At 46.9% G+C, this 21,755-nt stretch overlaps 2 protein-coding genes across 3 annotated transcripts in view; one reads left to right on the top strand and one right to left on the bottom strand.

The window, feature by feature from the left end:
• The first annotated feature begins 8,118 nt into the window (after positions 1-8,118).
• On the top strand, positions 8,119-12,239 carry LOC130250617 (carbohydrate sulfotransferase 8-like). 2 transcript variants are annotated; one of them, XM_056486460.1, is made up of 3 exons: positions 8,119-8,778; positions 10,203-11,057; positions 11,676-12,041. In XM_056486460.1, exons 1-2 carry the CDS (start codon positions 8,679-8,681, stop codon positions 11,015-11,017), a joined length of 915 nt encoding a protein of 304 aa, XP_056342435.1. In that variant the 5' UTR covers positions 8,119-8,678; the 3' UTR covers positions 11,018-11,057; positions 11,676-12,041. The 2 variants fall into 2 exon arrangements, with proteins under 2 accessions (XP_056342435.1, XP_056342434.1); XM_056486459.1 differs by having other exon boundaries at positions 10,203-12,239.
• Positions 12,127-21,755, bottom strand: part of XDH (xanthine dehydrogenase) — a 48,933-nt gene continuing 39,304 nt past the window's right edge. The window contains exons 31-37 of the mRNA XM_056486458.1: positions 21,268-21,342; positions 20,384-20,436; positions 19,171-19,285; positions 18,454-18,519; positions 16,716-16,904; positions 16,115-16,282; positions 12,127-15,411 (exon numbers count right to left, since the gene is read on the bottom strand). Coding sequence (XP_056342433.1) covers positions 15,361-15,411; positions 16,115-16,282; positions 16,716-16,904; positions 18,454-18,519; positions 19,171-19,285; positions 20,384-20,436; positions 21,268-21,342 — 717 coding nt within the window. The 3' untranslated portion in view covers positions 12,127-15,360. The remainder of the gene's footprint in view (positions 15,412-16,114; positions 16,283-16,715; positions 16,905-18,453; positions 18,520-19,170; positions 19,286-20,383; positions 20,437-21,267; positions 21,343-21,755) is intronic.

Below are 21,755 nucleotides of genomic sequence, written 5' to 3'. Positions count from 1 at the left end.
GCCCACCGGCTCTTATTTTCTCCTTGCCTGCTTTTCTCTGTGACCAGGGAAAAAGTCCTCAAGTGCTGAAAGGAGATGTGCCAAGAGGAACATGAAATGGAATTCATGCACTTGCCTGGTGCTGAGCAGAAGTTTCCCTCAACCCCCAGCAAGCCGTTCCTGTTGGCAAGCGAGCAAAAGGGAGTGAGAGTTTTCCTTGCAAAGAGGAAAAGTGCATGTTTTTCCCTTTTAAGAATAAATCTCAATTCTCTCAGTGGGGCAGTGGATGTCAAAAATGTGGCTGCCAGGACTGAAAGCAGCTCTGGCTGCAGCCCATCCCCAAGACACCCTTTAAGGTTGCAGGGAGCTGTCAGAGAGGCACAGACCAGAGAGGCTTCTCTCCTCCCACGGGTTTGGACCCAATGGGGCTGCTCCCAGGGACCTGACCTCACCATGTGAAAAGACTCAGAAAATCAGTCTGGGCAAGGACAGCCCAGTAAAGAAATGTCCCTTTAGGTCAGCCTGAGAAATAGCACTGCTGCTATTGCCTGGGGCAGGGGGAAAGAGCTGTCTGTGCTGGGTAAACTCGATTCTTCAGAATGGAAGGATAAGTTCTGCAACCATGGGAAGCTTCATGATGATTCCTCCATCAAACAGGGAAAGTGCAACCACAGGTCTGACCCATCTCAACCCAGCTCCCAGGCTCATTGCCATGGAGCTGCAGCACTTTGGCATGCACACAGGCCTTAGCTGGCTTTCTAAAAATGATTTGTCCTGGTACAAAAGTTGAAATATTTCAACTTACATAAGACCAAGGGAATGGAAATGTTGAAGTACCAGAGAACTGCATCACTTTTACTAATCAATGGAAAAGGGGAAGGTAAGCTTTCTAACAAGGCATTAAGGGCTGTTTCTCTTGTGGCAGTGCACTACAGTCTGTGAGTGTCCAGCCTGGCACCCTACAACCCTGTGATCAGAGGCAGGACTGAGCCTGCCAGGGACAGAGCTCTCTGATTTTATACCAGGGGTATTTATAGAGGCAGCTGGCACTGGCAGCTCTCTGGGGACACCAGCATGGTCTTCTGCAAAGGGACTGCTGGAGAGGCAAGAGATGTAAGAGAGTGGGAATGTGCTGGAGAAACACCAAACCACCAGCCAAGACTCCAAAAAAAGCCTTAGGAGTACCCAAGAGCCAGGTCTCAGGGGTATTTTTTCAGTGCTCTGCTCAAATTAAACCCCGTGGGCTGGGGCACCACTCCCATATTGATCCCAGCACCCAGCAGCTGTTAAAGTATTGTTGAATCATCCATGTTGAGAAAGACCTCTAAGATCATCGAGTCCAACAATTAATCTGCCACTGCCAAGGCCACCACTAAGCCGTGTCCCTAAGGGTGACATCCACATGGCATGGATTCTACAGAGCCTTCCCACCTCTTCCCTGCTGGCTTGCCCTCCCTCAGAGGCTGAAGCAAGTGGTGGATGTCTGCCTGAGGGTGTTTTACCCAAGGGAGCCACCTCTTCATCATTCATCTTTGTTCTTCTTCTTCATCAGGAGAATGAGCTGAGGATGCTCAACCAGGGTGCAGCAATCTGTTGGGGTCAGAATCTCCCAAAGGCAAAACCTGCTGCCAGTTCTTAGGTAAGAGTTGCATCTGAAATCTGTCTCCAAAGAGCTCCCAAAATGCAATTTGTTCCCACACCTTGCATTCACAGGAATTTTGTATAGGGGAAGATGAAGGCTCATAGAGACAGAAGGCTGCTGGGATGAAAGAGGTGTTCACCCCTCCTGAGTCTCTCCTTCAGGCACAGAAATCCCTGGTCCTCCATTTCATGGTTTTCCTGGCCTGTCAGCTCAGAGTTTCATTGCCTGCTTTTGAATTCAGCACTCAGGGCAGATGGAGCACCAGAGCATGACTTTTAACAGCTGCTGCATTTTAAGCCCTGGACTAGCTAGCAGAGCTGAAATCCTTTGGGTTTTTCCAGACCAGAACTGCCTCAACTACCATACATACTGCTTCCTTAATTGTGGTTGTATGTGAAATTATGGTGATTTGCTGATTTGCAAATTTTTTCTTCTCAAGTGGTTTTTCAGTGTTTCATTCATTACATCATGTTTTTGTTCTGTGGAAATGTGGTGTACAGGTGACAAGAAGCTGTTTCTCTTGTTTCCAGCCTGTTTGGAAATATTTAAATCAAATGAACCTCAGCATGTATGGGGAGACAAACACCAGAGAGGAGAGTCTGGGGACTGGTTATTTCCACAGAATGAAAATAAATCCAGAAATGCCCAATTTACAGACAGACAAGAATTACTAATAGAAGTAAAATAATTGGAGGAGGAGGAGGCAAGTTTTGGCTGCATTTGCCAATTTTGAATGAAGGAGGAAAGCCACTTCCCCTCTTACTTCTTCCAAAAGCTCTGGGGAAAAAAAACAATAGGAAGAGAATTTTCTCTTTTCTTCACTTTTGGGTAAAAATAACCCTGAGGAAATTTAAAAAAGGAAAAAATTCTGACCAATTTTGACATCGAGAAAGGGGGTGTTTGGCCCAGCTGGAGTTACAGACTGCAGTGGAGCTGCGAGTTCCTAGCACTTTCTCACAGCACCCACCCCAGGGTGAAGCCAGCAGAGCCACCCCAGGAGCTGCCAGGCTCTGTGAGCCAAGAAAATTCCTCTTCCATGACCTGTTGCAGGGGCACAGTGCCTTGGGTTCACCTGTTCTTTCTGCTACCTGACCTTTCCCTATGGGACAAGCAGGTGGTGCTTTCTGCAAGTGAGTAATTTAACAAATTAAAAAAAAAAAAAAAAAAAAAAAAAAAGAAGAAGAAAACTGGTTTGGGGTACTTTTTGGAACCTTTATGTTGTGACTTGCCATGATGAGCTGCTCAGCTCCTGTAAAGACACCTCAGGTATGCATTTGGTTTGCAGGAGAGAGTTGGAATACAGAACATGAGGACAAAGCATCCCCCAGCTCCATGCAGCTGGACAAAGGCAGGAGGCTCCAAAATCCATAAGACCCTCAGAACAAGGGGGACACCGTCTGTGGTGTACCTCAAATGAATCCTGTGCTCACTTGTGCTCAGACAAGGCTCTTGTTGAGCCAGGGGACTCTGCCAGCCCCAGGATGGGGGTGCACACTGATCCTCACTGGCTCTATCCGGGAGTTGCTGTCAGTCCTGTTTGCTGCTGCTAAACCCATTCATTGCAGGAAGGTGTGAGAGAGCCAGAACAGATTGGGGGACACAGGCAGGACCAGCTGGATGTCCCTGGCAGGGTCAGGCACCTGATGTCCTGATTGAGCATGGTGGGAACTGAGCAGAGCCAGCCCAAAGCCCTGCAGACAAACCTTGATACCTTGTGTCTTTCCCCCATGTAGTGCCATGCCAAGAGGAGCTGAGCTTCTGGGAAAAACACAGCAAAGCAGAATTTCAGTTTGTGAAATTTCACACATTTCACATCCCACAGACCCTAAAAACAACTTGTTGGATGGGAAGTCTGATGAGGCCACCTCCCACTGTCCACAGCCCCAAATCCCAGTGGAAGAGACAGAGGCAGCAATGTGGCAGTGTATTGGGCACCAAGCTCTGCCCTTCCTGTGCATCTGGCCCCAAATTAATGTCACCAACAGAGAAAAAACAGGCATTTGTGCTCCTGCCATGCCCTCTCCATCTGGACCACAGTGCCAATGCCATCCCATACATCCCAGGAGTGCCATCAAGAGTCTTCTGGCAGCCACTCCAGGAGTCCATTTGTCCCACACCATCTCTCCCCAGGAGGAGCAGTAGATGTGTCATTTTCCTTTCACAGGACACGAGCGGCCTTATCCAAATATAAACAACCTGGGAGTATTTGTAGGCTTATTGTCTGCACAAAAAAGTAAAACAAACAGACCTGAAACCCTTTTCCCCCTGTCACTTCTGGTCTGCAGTCAGGGCCATAGGCTCCAGAGTTCCCGAAAATACTGCTCATCAGAAATAGCATCCTACTAAACCAGGTGTGGAGGTGGCCCCAGCAAGCCATGCCACCACCTCCTCCTCCACAAGTCACTGAGAAACCAGTCAAGAGATCTCTGAATATTTAAAGAGTTGCTGTATGAATAATGGAAACAACCAGCAACCAAGGAAAAGCGATAGCCTGCAGTGTCATGGGGCAGCATTCTCTTGGGAGAGGCCAGGAACAGTGGGCAGATGTCTGGGTGCACCCTCAGACAAGTTCAGCTTTCAGGAGCATGAGCAAGAGCCAGTCCCTGGGTCACAAGGTACCTGAGAATCCATTCCCACATGTCCAGCAACAGACACGGGTGAGAGCTTTCCTCACCTGATCAAGCAGCACAAAAAATGATACAAAAAGGGGGAAATGCTGCTGTAAACAAAGCAAAAGTTCTTCTCTCCCTGAAAAAACAGGGCAAGCACAGGGTGTGAAGCCTGGGGAAGCCATTTTGCAGCAAGAGAGCTGTGGCTCAGGAAAAGAGGACCCATGGGAGACACAACCCCAAATCTCAGGAGATCCCTTCTTCCTTTGCCCATCTCCTCCCATCCCACACCTCCCTTTCCCATCAGGGACCTCAGCAGGAGATCAAAGTCTGGTTCCAGTGAGTGATGTTTTACAACAGAGGTTTTCTTCCCACCATCCTATTTCTCACCAGCTCTTTTTCAGGAGATTTTGGGATGTTTCAGACCCCAATCTCCTCTGTGCTGCCCTCAGCAGTGCTGCTGTGGCCACTCAAGTAAAAACTCTCCCACCTCTGTGAAGTCAGGGGCTGAGCAGAGGCTGTGTCCCCATGTTGGTGGGGTAGATAAGCTCTTGAGGGCTCTTTCAGGATCCCTCTCTTGTTCAGGTCTCGAAGAGAAGAAGAGTCCAAGAAGCAGAGCTGTCTGCAAGAAATAAAATTCACATTAAAAAATAAATGAGAAAGAAAAGCTGAAGGACTAGATTTTCCAAATTACCACACATATATGGGCAGTGCCTGGTTTGTCTGGGAGCACTTTGGGCTTCTCCCATGCAGTGCTAAAGAGAGAGGAAGGTGAGGAGGAGCTTGGGACACAAAGCAAGACTCAGATCTGGTTGGAGAAACACTCAGTGGTAAAAGATCCTGTGATGTTCCAGTAGCACCACAAAGCTCCATGAGGGGATGCTGGGATGGAGGTGATGGCTGCTGGTCCCATGGCAAGTGGTGGGATGGATGTGATGGCCACTAATCCCAGGAACATCCTTCCCCTGCATATATAGATGCCATGGAATTTTCATCTGCTACTGCAGAGAGATAAAGGCTGCAATCCCCATACTTTTTAAAATGTTGAGTCTCATTGAGTCCCTTGGTCCACCCTTCTAGGAAAATGTCCTTATTAAAGCAGGGAGAGAGGGCTCCTCTGGATGGGCAGACTGCAGAGGCTGCATGGCTGCCTCATCCTCTTTCCACCACCATTAGGTGCTCTGGTTGATGTGGGCCTGGCTGAGACAATGCAAAATTTAACAGCTTATGGAGTAAATAAGCAAAGCCTCTCAATAGAGCATCACTAATTACAAGAATCCTACCCAAATTACCAATAGCTCATGGCACCCTGTAAAATCCTTGTGTAATAGCCTTAGAAAACAATTACACTCAGAGCTGGCATTCAGCCACACAGCTCGATGGCAATTGCAAAGCACTTCAGATGTTCATGAGCCTTTTTAAAAAAAAAAAAAAAGGAATCTAAAATGTACATTTCCCCCAATGACTCTGCTCTGGGGTGTATTAAAAGCAGCACCTTGACTCAGCCTGCCACATAAACATCCTGCTGCCCCTGGACAGCCCGATACTGTCTTCCTCCCAGGATGAGGAGCTGAATAAGAAGTGACAATCACAGCTCCTGCCCGCGGGAAAACAGGAAGCACCAGAGTTGTACGACCACTCCAAACATTGTCCTACCTGCTCCACTCCTTGGGTGCAATGGGAACTTGCTTTCCCTTCCTTTCCACATTGCATAACTATTTCTGGTCCTGGGCTGCTCAGTCCCAGGATGCTGCTGTGTGGGACAGTCCCTGTGGCCTTTGGCTTCTCCCTGCCTGCCCAAAGCCAGCCTGGTGCTCCCTGTCCAGAAGGACAAATGCCCACCTTCCAAATCCACTGCTAACAGTGGCAGAGCTGTATGCAAGCACTGGAGGAGATGGAGATGGACTCAGGGTGCTGGGCAGATGGGCTTACCCACATCTGGCAGGAGCTAGAGTGAAGAAAATGCCAAATCCCACCAGAAAGCAGCTGAGTTGGCCAAATTTGGAAATGACCATAAGACTGAAGGAGCTGATGTTTACACACAGGCTCCAGCTCATGCACTGAACTGCTAAAACCTCATCCCCGAGAGCAAGATATCCCTGTGGGTGGGTGATGGGGTGTGTGCCCAACTCTCAAAGCAAGCTGGGCAGCCAAGGTTCTCCACAGGCACAGAAGGCAGCTCTGGGAACCCAGAGGTATGATGGAAAAGAGGCCAATTGCAGGACCCTCAGTTTATTCACAAATACCCACTCCCACCCTGACTTTTTGGGTTGATTTCAAAGAATCCTTGTCCACTCAGTGCAGCACATCCCCAGCCAGCAGCCTGGCAGCCCTGCTCTCAGGACCATCCCTCTCAAAGACCAGAGACTTTCCATGTCACACAATGCTCTGGGAACAGGGAACTTTGTTCCTCCAAGTGGTCCCCCACTTCTGCTGAGAGATGGGCCCAAATTTGCTTACAAAACACAGATGTCATATGCAAGTTTCCAAACAAGAAGAGGAATAAGAAGGCTTCCTCTCTGCTCTTCCTTTCCTCACAGTGTAAAAACATCCCTGGCCAAATGAGGCAGTGTTTGCCATCACTTTGCAAAGTTCACATTCCCACAAGGCAGGCATGAGAGAAACAAGGGGGGGAACCATCACATCAGTGCCCGCAGGTCATGGTCACACAAGACAATACTTAGCAAAATTTGGAAGTGGGAGGAATGTGGGAAGGCTGAAGAGGAGGATGTTTATTAATCTATAAGAATATCTCCAAAGGGTTTGTGTCCTGTGAGGAGAAAAAGGGAGCCCAAGGCAATGTTGTTCAATGTATTGGTGGGAAAAAAATCTGGAAATCCTTATTCAGGCAATCCTACTGCTGGTGTAAAGAAAAAAAGAGAATGACTTTTTCTCACATTCTTGGTAGTGAGGGTTTTCCTAAATTACGGGAAGCTTCATATAAATCCTCCAACTAATTCCCCTGTGCAATTGCATTAAATAGTAGGATGTGAATGCATTTCCACACCTGACTCAGCCTCTATGCCCAAAAGGGCTGCTGGCTCCCTACAAGCAGGAAGCCTTTCAGTCCAAGAAGCGCAGTCTCAGCCTTGCTGGCTGTTGCTAAGTGGTGAATGGAAAGCAAAGAGGGGAAGCCCAGCTGTGAGTTTCAGTAAGTGTCCACAGACACTTGAGAAAACTTTTCGGCACCAAAAAAAAAAAAAAATTGAAAAGAAATCCCAGGGGGCAAGAAATAAAAAAATTTAACAATCACCATTTAAATGGCAGATACAAGTTAACGGAAGGAGAGATGAAACCCTGATGTAACTTGGGAAGTTCAGTTTCCTTGCAATGCAAAGAAAAGGGGGTTTCCCGCTATTTCTTTCTGCCCCTCAGACAGAGAATGTCTCTTTGCTTTCACTTTATGACTAAAATAAAAACCAGCTGCGTTTCTCCCTACCCATTGCAGCTGCTCGCTGGGGCTGTGGCTGGGATAGTCCTGCTGAAATATGTAAGCAAACGATGGCCATTCACACCCACCCCGAGCATCCCTCGCTCTGGCCGTACCGGGGTTCTCCCGGATTTGGGGACAGGGACACTCGCAGCAGGGTCTAGCCATAAGACCTGCAGGAAACATCTCCCGCTCGCTGTAGGAAGGCTTCAGAAGGCACAAACGTGTCCAGGGCAGCCGATGGGCAGCGGGGAAGGGCCGGCGGGCCGCTCTTCCTCGGGCACGGAGCACCCTCTGCTGGGAGCGGGAGGGAGGGAATCCGCCCTCACAGCCCTCAGCCGCTCGGGCAGGCGGCGTTCCGTGGCGGGGTGACTCCTCGGGAAAGGAAGGGCCAGCACGTCTGTCTGCCTGCGTGGCAGGCACCCCTTCTTCTGGGTAATGAGGCCTCTGTACCGCCCGGTCACGGATTGTGAACACGAACAGCAGCTGACCGTGGCTCACCATCGATCTGCCATATGGCACTGGCTGTGCCCTGCCACCTCCCCTGGCACTGCTTCCAGCTTAAAAGATGCCCAGCACCACCGGGGCAGCACCTGTGGCCCAGCCCTTGCTCAGTCCAAGCCGTCCCAGCTGCTCCCCCACAGCTCTGCTCCCCAGCAGTGCCTCACTCAGTGCCAAAAGCAGTGGAGAATAGGGAATATCGGGCAGCAGAGACATCCCTGCCCACACGGCTCTGCAGGACCCTGCACAGGAGCGGGGATGCAGGGCCTGTTCCTCACAGCACTGTCATCTGGCCTGAATAAAAAGGCAGACTGTGCCCCAAAATCTCACGTTGCAAAGGCAGGCAGGAGGCCCCTGCTGTGCCTCAGGCCATTTCCCTGCCCCGGCCGCGCTGCTGCCCAAACAGTACTTTAACCCAGCTCAGGCTGGGTGTGTTTAAACAAACACGGGAGGCTCCCCAGCACCCTTCCCTCGGCCGAGCCGCCCGGCAGCGCTCAGCGCCCAGCACACCCCAGAAATGCGCTTCCTTCCCCGCCTCGGCCTCTCGGCCGCCCTGGCCCTCGCCGCCTTCCTCAGCTGGAGGCTGCTGCTCCCGACCCCGGCCCGCGGCCCCCCAGGTAAGGCCTGGCCACCACGGCGGCCCTTCTGTGCCATGGGGGAACTGACCTGGAGCTTCTTCCAGAGGGTCCAGGTGGCTGAATGCCTACAGGACAGAAAACACCCTCGGCACGGTGTTTCTGGAGACAGCCCTTGCTGTGGGGCCCTGCAGCGTTATGTCCTTAGCGGGGTCATTGATCTCAGCTGTGGTGGGCTAAACAGGTGTCAGGCTGCTGGAGGTAACTCCCAAAACTTTTGTTAGGAAAGCTTTGTTGTGAAATGCTGTTGGGATGGCAGGAGGGAGCAGGGACATTGGTGGTTATTGCATTTCTTGCTTTAAAAAATGGAACATTCCCCTCCAGTTCCCATCATTCCAGGGTAAAGTCATCACTAGATTTTGCAGGCATTGTCTTTGTGGGGCTGGGTGAGTCAAAGAACAGCTGGGGAGAGCTTCAGGCACCACTGTGTTTCTTCCTGTGTACCTGATGTCCTTTGCTTAATTTCTACTGTGCTTCTCTGCTTTTAACTGTGCTGCTCTGTACAAGAGCCTCCCCAAATATTTAACTTCCCAAGGACCCAGAACAAACCATCAAACTGTCTCCCCAGGGCTGCCAGATGCCTGCACTGAGCAGATGAGGCAGATGTGCTGCTGTTAAAAAAATAAACTAACAAGGCAGGCATTAATCTTCCCCATTCAAACCCACTCTCAGCTTACACTCATATCCTTTCTGTGTCGCAGAATCCAAACTCTTCATGTAGCTCTTGCTCAGCAAAATGTGGCAAGAGAGAAGCACTTGCTGTTTTAGCTGTTATTTGTCCAAGACATTTAGCACTACAACACAATCTAAGCGACGAGGGGACATGCAGGACATGTTTTAGTCCTGGCTCATTTTTCTGTGTGAGACATCTCTCTGGAGCTTTAGTCCTTGTGAGGCTGAAATGTACATGGTGGTATTTCCAGCTGAGAAGAACCATGCAAAGAGTGCAGCAATCTGGTGGCACTCTGCAGGTTGTAAAAGAAAAAGGGTTGCCCCTTGAATGTGATTCAAATAGAAGTTTCAACAAGTTTTAGGGGCAAATATTTTTGACTTTGGTAAACTCACCTCTGTGATTTCAGTTGCAAACAAGGAGTTAAAAGCAAAAATTTTGATTTAGTGGAGAACCAGACCTGTGAAATAAATCTGTGGTTGAGATCAGTCCTCAGGCATTGTGATTTGGGGAAATGGGGGTCTGGGTGTCATAATTTCATATGTTCATGGGGACATTCTCCAGCAAAGCCAAGTTCTTTGCCAAACAGGGCTGGTTTCCCCTCTCCTACCCAGTTTTGTCCATACTGAATCCTGTCCACACTGGAATAGCTGGAGAAGAGTCTGCAACCACATTGTGTGCTCGGGGTCTGACTCAGGGCCTTTCCTCACCCCTATCTCCAAACGCTGTTTCCCAGGTGACCTGGCCCCCAAGGCAGAGGGGGACTTCACTTTGACACTGGACACCTTCCTTCACATCCAGCAGCTCAGGAAGAAGAGACTGAGAGCTTTCTGCAGCCAAGCAGGCAAAGCTGCCACGCTGCCGAGCAGCCGGGATGAGAGAGCCTCCCTGCCCCCGAGCCTGAGGGTGAACACCAAGCTGGACTTCCTGTACTGCCAAGTGCCATCAACAGGGGTGGAGGAATGGCATCAGCTGTTGGAGAAGCTAGAGGAGGGAAGTGTGACACTGCCAGTGCCCCTCCCCTACCCCCGGCTGCGCATGAAGGAGACACGGCTGAGCAAGTTCAACCAGACAGAGATAAAGGCCATGCTGGGGTCTTACACCAAAGTGCTGTTTGTCAGGGACCCTTTCCACAGGCTGATTGCCACATTCCTGCAAGGCATGGGCATCAGCTCATCCTTCAGCAGCTTCATCCAGGAAGTGCTAGACAGTGGCATGCACAATGGCAGCATGGCTTGGAAACCACTGGTGAGCCTGTGCCGGCCCTGCCTCATCCAGTATGACTATGTAGTGATGTTTGGCTTCCTCAGGCAGGAGCTGGGCCACCTGCTGCACAGGGCTGGGCTGCCTGGGGGCAGCCTCCTCCCTGAGCTCACCGACAGCCAGGTGCAGTGGACCTACAGGTGGCTGTCAGAGCAGATGTTCAGCGAGCTGTCTGCCCAACAGAAGCAGCAGCTGTCTCATTTCTACCGCTGGGACCTTGCTGCTTTCCCATTTTCTAACAGTTTCCTGTCAGACCACACCAGCACTGCAGAGACTTGGGAGAAATAGCCCACGTGGAGGAACTGGTTCAGGCAGCATTAATCCAAAGGCAAGAGCTTCAAGATACTAACAGGCCTTTGCTTCCCAACTGCTTGCAGTGAGGTTTTCCATGTCACAGTCCAAAAGACTCATCAGAGAGCTGAGACAGACCACTGCCAGGGACAGGGAGCAATGGGGTTGAATTGTGTTTAAACATGACAGGAGCAGGCACTAAGGAAATTTGTGGTGCTGGGACCTGGAAAACTGCATGAATTGAACTCCAGCAGTTTGGGGTAGGGTGGGTTGGACTGCAGCAAACCATAGCAGCATCACAGGTGCTGTGACCACACTGACATTTCCTTTTCTGGGCTCTGTTTGGCAATGGCTTCTTCATGACCAATCTTCCCACACACACAGATAGGGAAGTGCTCCCAAAGGAGCATGTCACCTGGAGGCTGAAATATGACACAGGGTGGCACACCCAGCTGGGGAACCACTGGCAATGCTCCCAATCTTTTTATGCCCGGGGAGGGTTAATCCCAGACAATCATTTGGTCTTTTCTGTCCTGTGTGAACTGTTCTGTTTTACAACCTCATATCCTATGGGTTTGGGCTCAAGTGGGCCCTGGGGCTGGGACTCAGTTCTTGCTCCATTCACAGGTTTTGAGTTTGGTTCCTCTCCTTCCAGGGCTGACTCCAATGGGCCAAGACCAGCCTTCAGCTCGGTGCACTAGCCCTGAGACAAGTGTCAGTGTGGACCAGGTACCAGCCACAGCACCAGACAGACTGCCTCCCACCTTGTGTCAGCAACTGGTGAGCCCTGTGGAGGTGGCTAGAAGCATCAGAATGTGTCACTGTGCTGCCATGGAAAACAGGATGTGGCTACTACAAGCTCCTGCTGGCAGAGAAGCACAAGGACTGACTCTGTTTTCTTTTGGACTTGGCTGCCAGTGTGGCCAGACAGAGGCCCAGTCTCTCCAGCTGGCACATGGCTTCATCCAGCTGGGCAGCCCAGAGCAATCACCCACCCTCTCCCAGCTTTGGCCACTGAGCTGATCTGACTCACAGCCCATGGGAAGGGCCCAAGGATGAGCTGAAGTTGCCTAGATTTCAAATCCTGACGGACTCTGACCATAGGATACTTGTTTCCAGAGTATTTATCAGCTTTATTTTGCAATGCTGTGACATTCACAGAGAATTCAACGTACATTCATGGTACCAATTTGACAGTGCTCATTAAAGAATGTTAGTGAAAACTGTTGATTAGAACTGACCTAAAACAATTACCAAAATCTTGGCCTCCCTCTCTCACAAAAGGCCATGCAATTAATAGCATTAAAACACCAGATCAGCTGAGCTCCTTTCACACTCCCACAAACTCTCCAGCTGTAGTAATTACTATTTAAGTGCCATTATTTTGCGCAGTACTTTACAGTCTAGCAAGATGGCATAGTTCCTCTTCTGAGGATAGACTTCTGAAAGAAGAAAAGCAGGAAATTTCCCATTATATGCCATTAAATTAGAGTCTTGTATCCATGCTCTATTTCACTGGAAAGTACTAGAAAAGGAACATTTTTCTCTTCATGAGTAGCTTTCCCTCCAGTGACAGTGAGATGAAACCTCACACAGCAAGATGTGGTGTGAGGAGATGGGACACAGCCCCTGGCAGGGGACAGTGCTGTGCACTCAGGGCAGGAGAGCTGCTCCCCCACAGCTTTGTAGTGCAGAGCATGCCTCAAGTCATGCCTCAGTCTTTTCCTGCCAGCCCTCCCCAGCCTTTTCCTAAGGTGCCAGGCACTTAGTTCCATGGAAAAGCAGTGAATGAAATGTTCAGACATTGAGAGGTGACATGAAAACCTCAGGTTCATGTTCCTTAGAGTCCCACAGCACAGGCAGGTAGTACAATGATATTTCTGTAAATTCCTGTTTAGCCTCCAAGCTTGCCTTTTCCCTACCCTCACAATCGGTTGCTGTCATTACTTTGCAACCCTGATTTTATACCATTGCCCTCCCCAGGAGTTTGATATAATTTAAATTCAATTCCAGTGCACCCCAAAAGGGAAGTGTTTCCTCTCTCCATCAGCTGGGCAAGGGTATCAAGAGGGCCCCAAGCTGGGCTGGGCATGAGGGCCAGGGCTGCTGCCTGGGAAAGAATAGTTCACTGATGCTGCAGTGAAACTGGCTCCACAGGTCTGCTCTGAACAGCCTGCTCTGACCACTGCATGTACACAGAACTTGGCAAATGCGCTTCCAATTAACTCACAAAGCAAATAGCAAAACAGACTTGACACATCTAATTTTAAAAAAATTCACCTGACCAGGCAGTCACTGTGACTGCATGAGACACTCACAGGCCTATTCTGAAATAATGAAAATTCCAAAACCAGGGCGAGAAAGAGCACTTTTTCATCCTGCTGGTGACATCCCAACATCTCCCAGGACCATGACAAAAAGCAGGCCTATTGTGAACACAGGCAATTTTCCCCTGGGATGACAATGGGAGCTCCTTGATACCCCACTCTGCCTGTGTCCCCATGCTCTGCTTTAACACACATTACCTTTGTATTTCTTCTCATCCTGGTCTGAATGAGCATGTCCAGCTATCCCACAAGGTGGAATTCACAGAAATTGCTGATACCAATCTACCTTACAGACTTTGTATTTTGCATCCCTCCCCGGACACCCAAGAATGTGGACACACAGGCTCCAATAGCTGTTCTCGCACATGAATTACCATATTTTTTTCTCTAAGAGGTTTTTAAAATACTACCAGCTTTCAGGAGAAAACAAAAATGTGTTCTTACCCAGTACCTCAGAGCTTAAGAAACACCAATATTGTATTTCAATTAATAAAACAATTACATAGCAAGCCCAGCAGGCACAAAATTCTTCCTGCAACTCACATAAACGAATTCTCTTCTTTTAGATGGTAGAGCAATATACCCTGGAGTGCTTAAAAAAAATATTTCACACTGAGTATACATTGTCCAGTCCTAAAATGAAGGCAAATTTTAAGAAGTTTGTACATGAGCAGAATTTTATATGAGGAGTTACATCCTCTTGCACCATATTTTTTGATGGCCCTGGGAGTGCAAAAAGTGAAAAAGGACATTTTCCTAAAGCAGTAGGCCAGAAAAACAGATAAAAGTTTGCAAATGATAAGGAGGCACAGTATGTGGCTGACACTATCTAGAGATAACATAGTGTTTCAGTGTTGAATCTGATAGTGACAAAACCTGTCAGGAGGGATGCCCAGCAGTAAATCCAATATGAAAAATATATTCAATCCAGATGACACCAGGTCATCACATAGTCAGCACATTTTTTGGACAAGCAGTCCCTGTAGCAAAATGTATCCATTCTTTTACATTCAGCAAAACTAAGAATTCTCTTGAAAAGAAGGCAAGGCCATGACAGCAAGGGATTGACCCTAGAGGGCACCCAGAGCCAGCTAATCCCCAGCAGTGCCCAACCTCCTCATGCCCCTTGCTTAGGCTGATATAAATTGCCTTGGGAACATCGATGAGCAAACTTCTCTGTCACTACAAGGTCTCTGATGTCCTTTCCTATTTGAAGGATGGGGAGAGATGTGGAGGTGTGGGATGGGAAAAGTCTGTGTCAAACAAAGCAGCATCTTGCTGGAAGTACTCTTGGTATATTTAGTTTTTATCTTTAATCAGAGGAGACAAGGTAGCACTTGAACTGAAATCCCATTAAAGCCCAGGTGCAGACAAAGCAACAGTCATTGAACTTGGGATAAATCACATTTGGTGATCACAATGGTCACATTTTAGCCTCTTCCTCTGAAACACTTTTACACATGTAAGACCATCTTCATTAGCCAAGATCAAAAGTCCTGCCCATCTGCCTCTAGGATATAGCTGGCTTTGTGTGCAAAGGGGACACAGCAGGGTCCAGCCCTCAGCACCTTACACCTTCCCCCATCTCAGCTAGAGGACTCTGTGTCTGGGCTCAACACATTTAAGTCCTTCTTGGCATAGAATCACAAGGTGATACATCTTTTCCCCATAGCAGGAAAAAGATGAAACAACCACCCTATTATTTCACATTGGCTGGTAAGAAGCATCCTTGCAGCAATTTTATATGAAATCTGTAAGATTTTTCAATTACACCTGGATAACATCTCCTTAAACTTACTCTTCATTTGAATTTACATCACAGCTATAATCTGGCAGCAATTCCCTCTCATAGAGAAAACAATGATTGGACAATTAAATATGAAAGCTCCGTGAATCAGTGAGTGAGCCACATGAACACAGGTTGTTTTCTTTTTCTCCATTACAGTCCTACTGCCTTGTGGTTCCTCTGGTGTAAGGTCAGTTTCAGCATAGTTTGCTCCTAAAACTTTCCTTCTACACACGCACACACCATGGTTTAAAGGTCCCTGGTTCAGCAGAAGGGCACTATAAAGAGAAAAAAATATTTGAATTAGCAACAAATGAGGGTCCTGTCCAGGGTTCAGCATGTTCCACCATGCTGCTTTTCAGGTGGGGGACTTTGTGCACATCCCTTTGTACAAACACAGGGATGTCTGTCTCATGGCACTTCTGTTAGAAATCTGATGGTTGATTGCTACAGAGCCCCATAGTGACAACGCTATGTCAGGGCAGCCCATGAGAAGCCAGTGACGGGGATAACTCCTGCACTCCTTCAGATCAAGTCCACAGCTCTAAGAAGACTCTTGTGATCATAACATTCAGAAGAAGGGAGCACTTGAAGGAACAATTTTCTCCCCCTCCCTTGCTGAGGGACACCACTAGATCCCACTGTGGCCCTCACCATATGTGATGATTCTCTGAGAGATGATAGTCAGAAGCATCAGGACAAGCAGCCAGTGCCTTTGTTCCATGCACAACACTTGGAGAATGGATGGACTGAACACTTCAGAAATACTGTGCAGGAGCCCTTCCTGCAGTGGGAGCCCCAGCACTGCTGGGCTGTGCATTTGGCTCTCAGCTGATGGCATGCTAAGTGAAGGATAACACCCACAAACAAAACCCATCTACTGGAGCAGGGACACAGCCCCCATCCTGCCCTAATCCCAGCCCCAGGCACACTGCCTGTGGGGCAGGCTGGCCAGGGAGCAGACTGTGAGACCAGGGTTACCATTTTGGTGAAGATGTCCACACAAGCATTGCGGATCCTCTCTGGGGTGGCAGGGCTGTCCAGCCTGAACGCCTCCGTCAGGCCAGAGTCCTTCCTTGCTGAGTAGATGGCATCTTTAATGGCATAAAACACTGAGGCAGACAGGAACAGAGGTGGTTCTCCCACAGCCTAGACAGAGCACAAGCAAGAGTGAAGCTTTGCCTTCCAGATGGGAACCTCAGTCTACCAGATGTGCTCAGTGAGGAAATGTGATGCTGAAACAGCCTCCAGTGTGCCAGGTGTGATCAGTGAGGAAAGACTGAGCTAAATCCACCCTTGGTCCATTTAAAGAAGAAACAGGAAGAAAACACAAACTTTATCACACAGCCATGCCACTTCAGTTCTGTCTAATGGACACCAGGGCAGCAATGCGCAGGTTGTTTCAGTTATTCCTAACTGGAAAGGATAGTGTACACATTTCTGATAAGAATGGGAAAACATCCTGACCTCAGAGTAACCACAGCATAATGAGATGAACTGTTAAGTAGGATCATGACCTTATCCCACTCAGCTTCACAGTGTTATAAGGGCAGTAAGAGGCCCACACACCACACAGGGATACCTTGGATGAGTAAACTGCCTTGCTATTGGGGCAGTCACGGAGCAGGGACACGTAGAACTCTGTTGGGATGTCTCCAAATGCTGGGATTTTGTACATGCCAGGCCCTCGAGTGTACAAGTTCCCTTCAGGAGAGTAGCGCAGCTCCTCCATGGTAAAGAGCCCAATGCCCTGGACAAAGGCTCCTTCAATCTACAAACACATCCAAACAAGGTTATGTTCTCTTTGTTGTTGTTGTTCTTCCCTGCACAAGGACAAACAGTGACGACATCCACCAGGCTTTTCAACCCTCCCCACCTGACTCAGATCCCACTTTTTATCTCTAAACCCTTGTCCCTTCTGCTGGGTACAATCTTTGCACAACTCCTATGTTCCCACATAAATGTGGCTGCATTTCCCTGGCAGGTGAAGCAATTTACAAATACACGCAAACAGATCTGTAAATGCAGGACAGCAATTTTCTGATGAAGCAACAGAAAGAAAAAAAAAAAATCAATGAAAAAGTATTGATTTCTTCTCAGGCAGGTGGACACTGAATGTGTAGAACTTGCTGATATATCAAAGGACAAGTAGACTAAAAGGACTAAAGATGAAACATCTAAAGACAAATTTTATGTTTTCTATTTCAGTATAAATGCTTTCCTAAGTGCTGCGTATTATCAGGTCAGCAGTACCTGCAAAAACACTCCCATATCCATTTAAGTACTAAAAACTTCTTTGCATGTTTTCTTCTACTGTAAATTTTAGGAGAAAAAAGATTATGAGAGGAGGATGTGCTTGAACAACCCTGCACAAAGCAGCTCTGCTTTCCATGCCCACTAAGATATATAACAGCCAGAACAGCCTAAAGATTTGGCACAAGCATTCATTGACCCATCTCCATGTACTTGTGTTTCTGCACTCATGCCACATCCTTTCTCTCCTGTGCCCCCAGATCCTCTGCAGCAATTCATGGAAGGACACAGGAATTGAAGACCCCTTTGATAGACTCCATTTAGTCCATCTCTCAATTCCCAAACCTAAAGCAACAGGCCACAAAGACAGAAAATCTTTCTCCCCTTGAACACTTTCAAAAATAATCTCTTTCAGAAAAAGGAAATTTCATTTTAGCTATACCAGAGCTTTGCAACACATGCTCTCCTGTCATCCCAAATCCTGCAGTAGTTTCATTGTAGTTACACCATATAAACATCTAGAGTTAGCCAGGGAGCTAAGATGGCTAGATAAGCATACACCTAATAATTCATCTCTTGGTCTGTCAAACAACCCTGTGTTTATTACCTTTATCTGCTAGGAGATATTGTGATTATTACTGCACAAAATTTTCAAGTCATCTTGTGCCTGCTGAAAGACTTTGCAAGATAAGTGACTGGTCCAATTTTCTATTGAGAATTCTACACAGCAGCAGCTGGAGGATAGAATCTGCCACCCTAACTCTTTAGTCACAGGAGAATTTTCACTAAATTAAATAAACTTAATATTGACAAATAGGAGTATAAATATCAGGTGTGGGATTTAGCCTGAAAAACATCAATGGGGTGGTAACTGGACAATATTCTGTAGTCTTATTATCCAAGCCGAAAGTCCTCAAACCCTAACAGAATATTTCCCTGTGTAATTCTGTGCCAAGTTAAAAAGGTTGTGTTTGAAAAGGTAAAGCCTGGAGAGGGATAATAAGTAGAAAAGCCTGAGAGCAGTGATTGCTTTAACATGATGGAAATAGCAATGCTTTTTCACTTACCTGTCCTATATCTATGGCTGGGTTTAGACTGGTACCAACATCCATAACAATGTCTGTGCGAATGTTCTAAAAAAACAGGAATAAAGGGTAAATCAGCACAGATCTGTGGAACTGGTCCATCATAGTCTTGTGTGAGGAGGAATATCTAAACATTATCCCATATAATCTTATCTCAGCTGAACTTCTCATACTGACTTTTAATCCAAGTTCACCCCAAATGTAATTCAAAGGAACTCACTGCAGTTTTCCCCAAGAGGTCCAATGGACCCAGTTATTATTAATTCCAAGATGCTGGTATCAGTGGCCTGTAGCTGAGCAAAACCAACTAGGTCAGATTCTGATTAAATTTTTTTCTTCTTTTTTATTTTTTTTCCTTTCTTTCCAGAAGTCTTCAGTGTGATTTTAAATTATTAACTCAATTCCAGGATGTTTCTGTACTTTTGTGCCAGCACAGTGCTGCTATCTCTTACTCAAGCAAATCCAATAACTTTGGCAATCATTCATTAAGCCCCAAATCCCCGCAGGGTAGCTAATTATTGTTTTATTACACTTTATGGACTGCTGCACTGTGGAACAGAGGAGTTAAGAAACTTGCTGAAGGTCACACCAGACCAATGACAGAGCCAGGAAAGGGCTGACACCCAGTATTTGTTCTAACTCCCCGTGAATGTTCCCTTCACCAAAACACAGAGAGCTGTTTCACTGCTGACCCCTCACCTTGTGGTCACCTGTCAGGCAATCTATCTCAACCTCAGAGCAGGCAACTCCATAACTGAAGTAAGAGAATGGCTTCCCTTCGTTCTTTTCAAAGTCGTAGCCAACGTCAGGAATTCTTGATACAAAGAGAAAAAACCTCACATTTCATTCCATGAAAAAAAAACAAATACAACTACATTGCTACTTATCAAAATCCATATTCACTTTTGTTTCATTCTTTCTGTAAAGCCCATGCAGAAATAAAAAGTGTAAACAACTATCAATAGAAATCTGCTAAATCTGCTCTGTATTCCAAAACCTGATTGGAACTATCAAACTGTTTTAGCCATCTTTATTTGCCCATAAATCTCAGGCCTTGTGATGACTATTATCTACCAATCCAGTAGAAAATCCTTTGCTTTTAGAGTGCAGTTGAACGTTTTTTTAAGTCCATTAAATTTCAGGACATAATCAAGCTGAAGCAGAATCTCTGTTAAGCTAAGAATTGATTTTAAGAGCATTCATGGCAAACTTTGTATCTGGATACTTATACTTTATCTGAAAACCGGTTTATTAAAATGCTGACAAGTCACTTGAGCCACTAAGAGAAAAACCATATTTCAGAGATACAAAATTAACAAAGAGTGTATTTTAGTCCTAAATAGGTTATTGTCAACACTATGTTTGTTTATTTATTAATGTCAGTCCCTCTGCCTTAAAGATGATGGATCTCTGCTTTCTCCAGCAGTAAAGCTGAGAGAAGTTTCTCATTTCAGAACTACACAGGGTCCAGCAAGAATCTGAAGTGGGAAAACACCGCTGGAAACACTGGTATCTGCTCATGCCACAAAAGACAGGGTTTTCCTCAAGGACACCCCTTGTCCCCTCCTATCCCACATGTCGGTTTTAGTGAAAAACTAGGTTGCAAGGCTGATACAGAGCAGAGCCTCAGGCAAAGCTCTGATTTCATTTATGCCTCTTCAGACCAAGGTCAGCTGGAATGAAGTCAGATCTACTTCAGATTTACTTGTCCTCAGAGCTGTGCTCCATCAGGAATCGATTCTCCCAGCCAGGAGACTGTTAACCTCAGCTTACCACTTGTAGGTAGGAAAGGGAATGCAGCTTTAATTTAGAGCAGTAACAGGGGGCTGGGGGCTGTAAATCCTCCCAGAATTTCCTTGGATGAAATCCATGGAATCGAGTCAGTGCCTCTGCAGTGTGAATTTTCACTCACCTATAAAACCCTGTGGCTGACAGGCTGACACAGCTCTCGTAGGCGGTTTTAATCTGGCAACATGAACAAGAGTTTGAAAATAGTAAAAGGTACAAGCAGACCCTTCAAAATAATTGCACAAAAACATTTTCAGGAGGCCTCAATTAAAAAATGTCCAGTGTTAGACAGCTGTCACACTACCCAACTCCAGCACTGCCAAACATCATGATTGCAGCTGCTTCCCCAAATAGCCCCGTCAGCAGCTACCAAGGGCAGAACTTGAATCATTGGCAGAGGATTTTGTTTGTCTCTCAGCTACAGGTTAGACTTTTAGCCCCAGAGACAAAGGCTAAATTGGCAGGTCATCTTGACTTCAGTGAGGGAAATTCTATCCTGGCTTCCAAATCACAAAGTCAAAACTCCTTGGATGAAGAGCAGAGCTTGGATCTGAAGAGAGCCATACAGCCCAGCCATCTCTTCTCATTGAGGGGACAGAGATATTGCAGACAAGGAGAACTACAGAGGCTGAATGGCAGCTCAACAAGAGCTGCCTATGCTATAGTATCCCTTAATTAAAAATCAGGTTTCCTTCTGTCCAAGGCTGTAGTCCGACTACAAAGAAATATGTAACCACTCAAGACTTTTGTCTGATGAAGTTTGTCAGAAGCAGACCTCAAAATTTGGAGAAATCTCAGGATTAAAGTAATAACTGATGTCTTGGGGATGACCTCTTGCAAGCTTTAATAACTTGGAAATCTGTGCCAGGTTTGTGTTTCATTGTCTTTGCTCAAATTTAAGCTAGCAAGGCTCAGAAGGCCTGGAGGACACACCTGCACACAAGGTTTGCCAATTAAAACAATCTCTGACAATGTCCACTTGTCTCATGACAGATACAAACACCTTACCCAGTCTTCCCAGGATCCTTTGGGATTAGACTGTTTGATTGGCTCAAGTCTTTTTAAGATAGTCTGACATGCGTTCTAGAAACAAAGAGAAAGACAAGAAATATTTTAAGATTTGAATAGCCAGCTTATAGTAGTAAGAGCCCTCCAAGAGTTTCAAAGAGCCTTCTATTTAAATCAATATTGCCTTTAGGACTTCAGCAAATCATAAAGAGGAACAAAGTTCACCATCAGATGTTTTGCTACATAGGAAGAAAAGAATTTTAAAGGAGATTGGCTCTGCTGATAACAGAAAGGAACCCCAAATTTGGCACAGAACTTTCTGGACCATGACACAAAATATAAGAAATACACTCATTTATACATTAATTTTATCTACACCTCATCTGTAGAGGACAGCCCAGCATAGCTTACAAGATGATCCTTTAACACTGAAGGAACAAAAAATTTCTTCCCAAAATTCAACCTACTCAGATAAGCCATGCAGAGAA

Source organism: Oenanthe melanoleuca, chromosome 3 (genome assembly GCF_029582105.1).
Source record: "Oenanthe melanoleuca isolate GR-GAL-2019-014 chromosome 3, OMel1.0, whole genome shotgun sequence".
NCBI classification, from domain to species: domain Eukaryota; kingdom Metazoa; phylum Chordata; class Aves; order Passeriformes; family Muscicapidae; genus Oenanthe; species Oenanthe melanoleuca.
The sequence above is the reverse complement of the archived record's forward strand: the minus strand, read 5'-3'. Positions and strand labels throughout refer to the sequence as shown.

Excerpts from the sequence above, each read along its gene's own strand:
- LOC130250617 (XM_056486459.1), top strand. The coding sequence starts at position 8,679 with ATGCGCTTCCTTCCCCGCCTCGGCCTCTCGGCCGCCCTGGCCCTCGCC. Across the intron at positions 8,779-10,202 it reads CCCGGCCCGCGGCCCCCCAG|GTGACCTGGCCCCCAAGGCA; the intron begins GTAAGGCCTGGC and ends GCTGTTTCCCAG.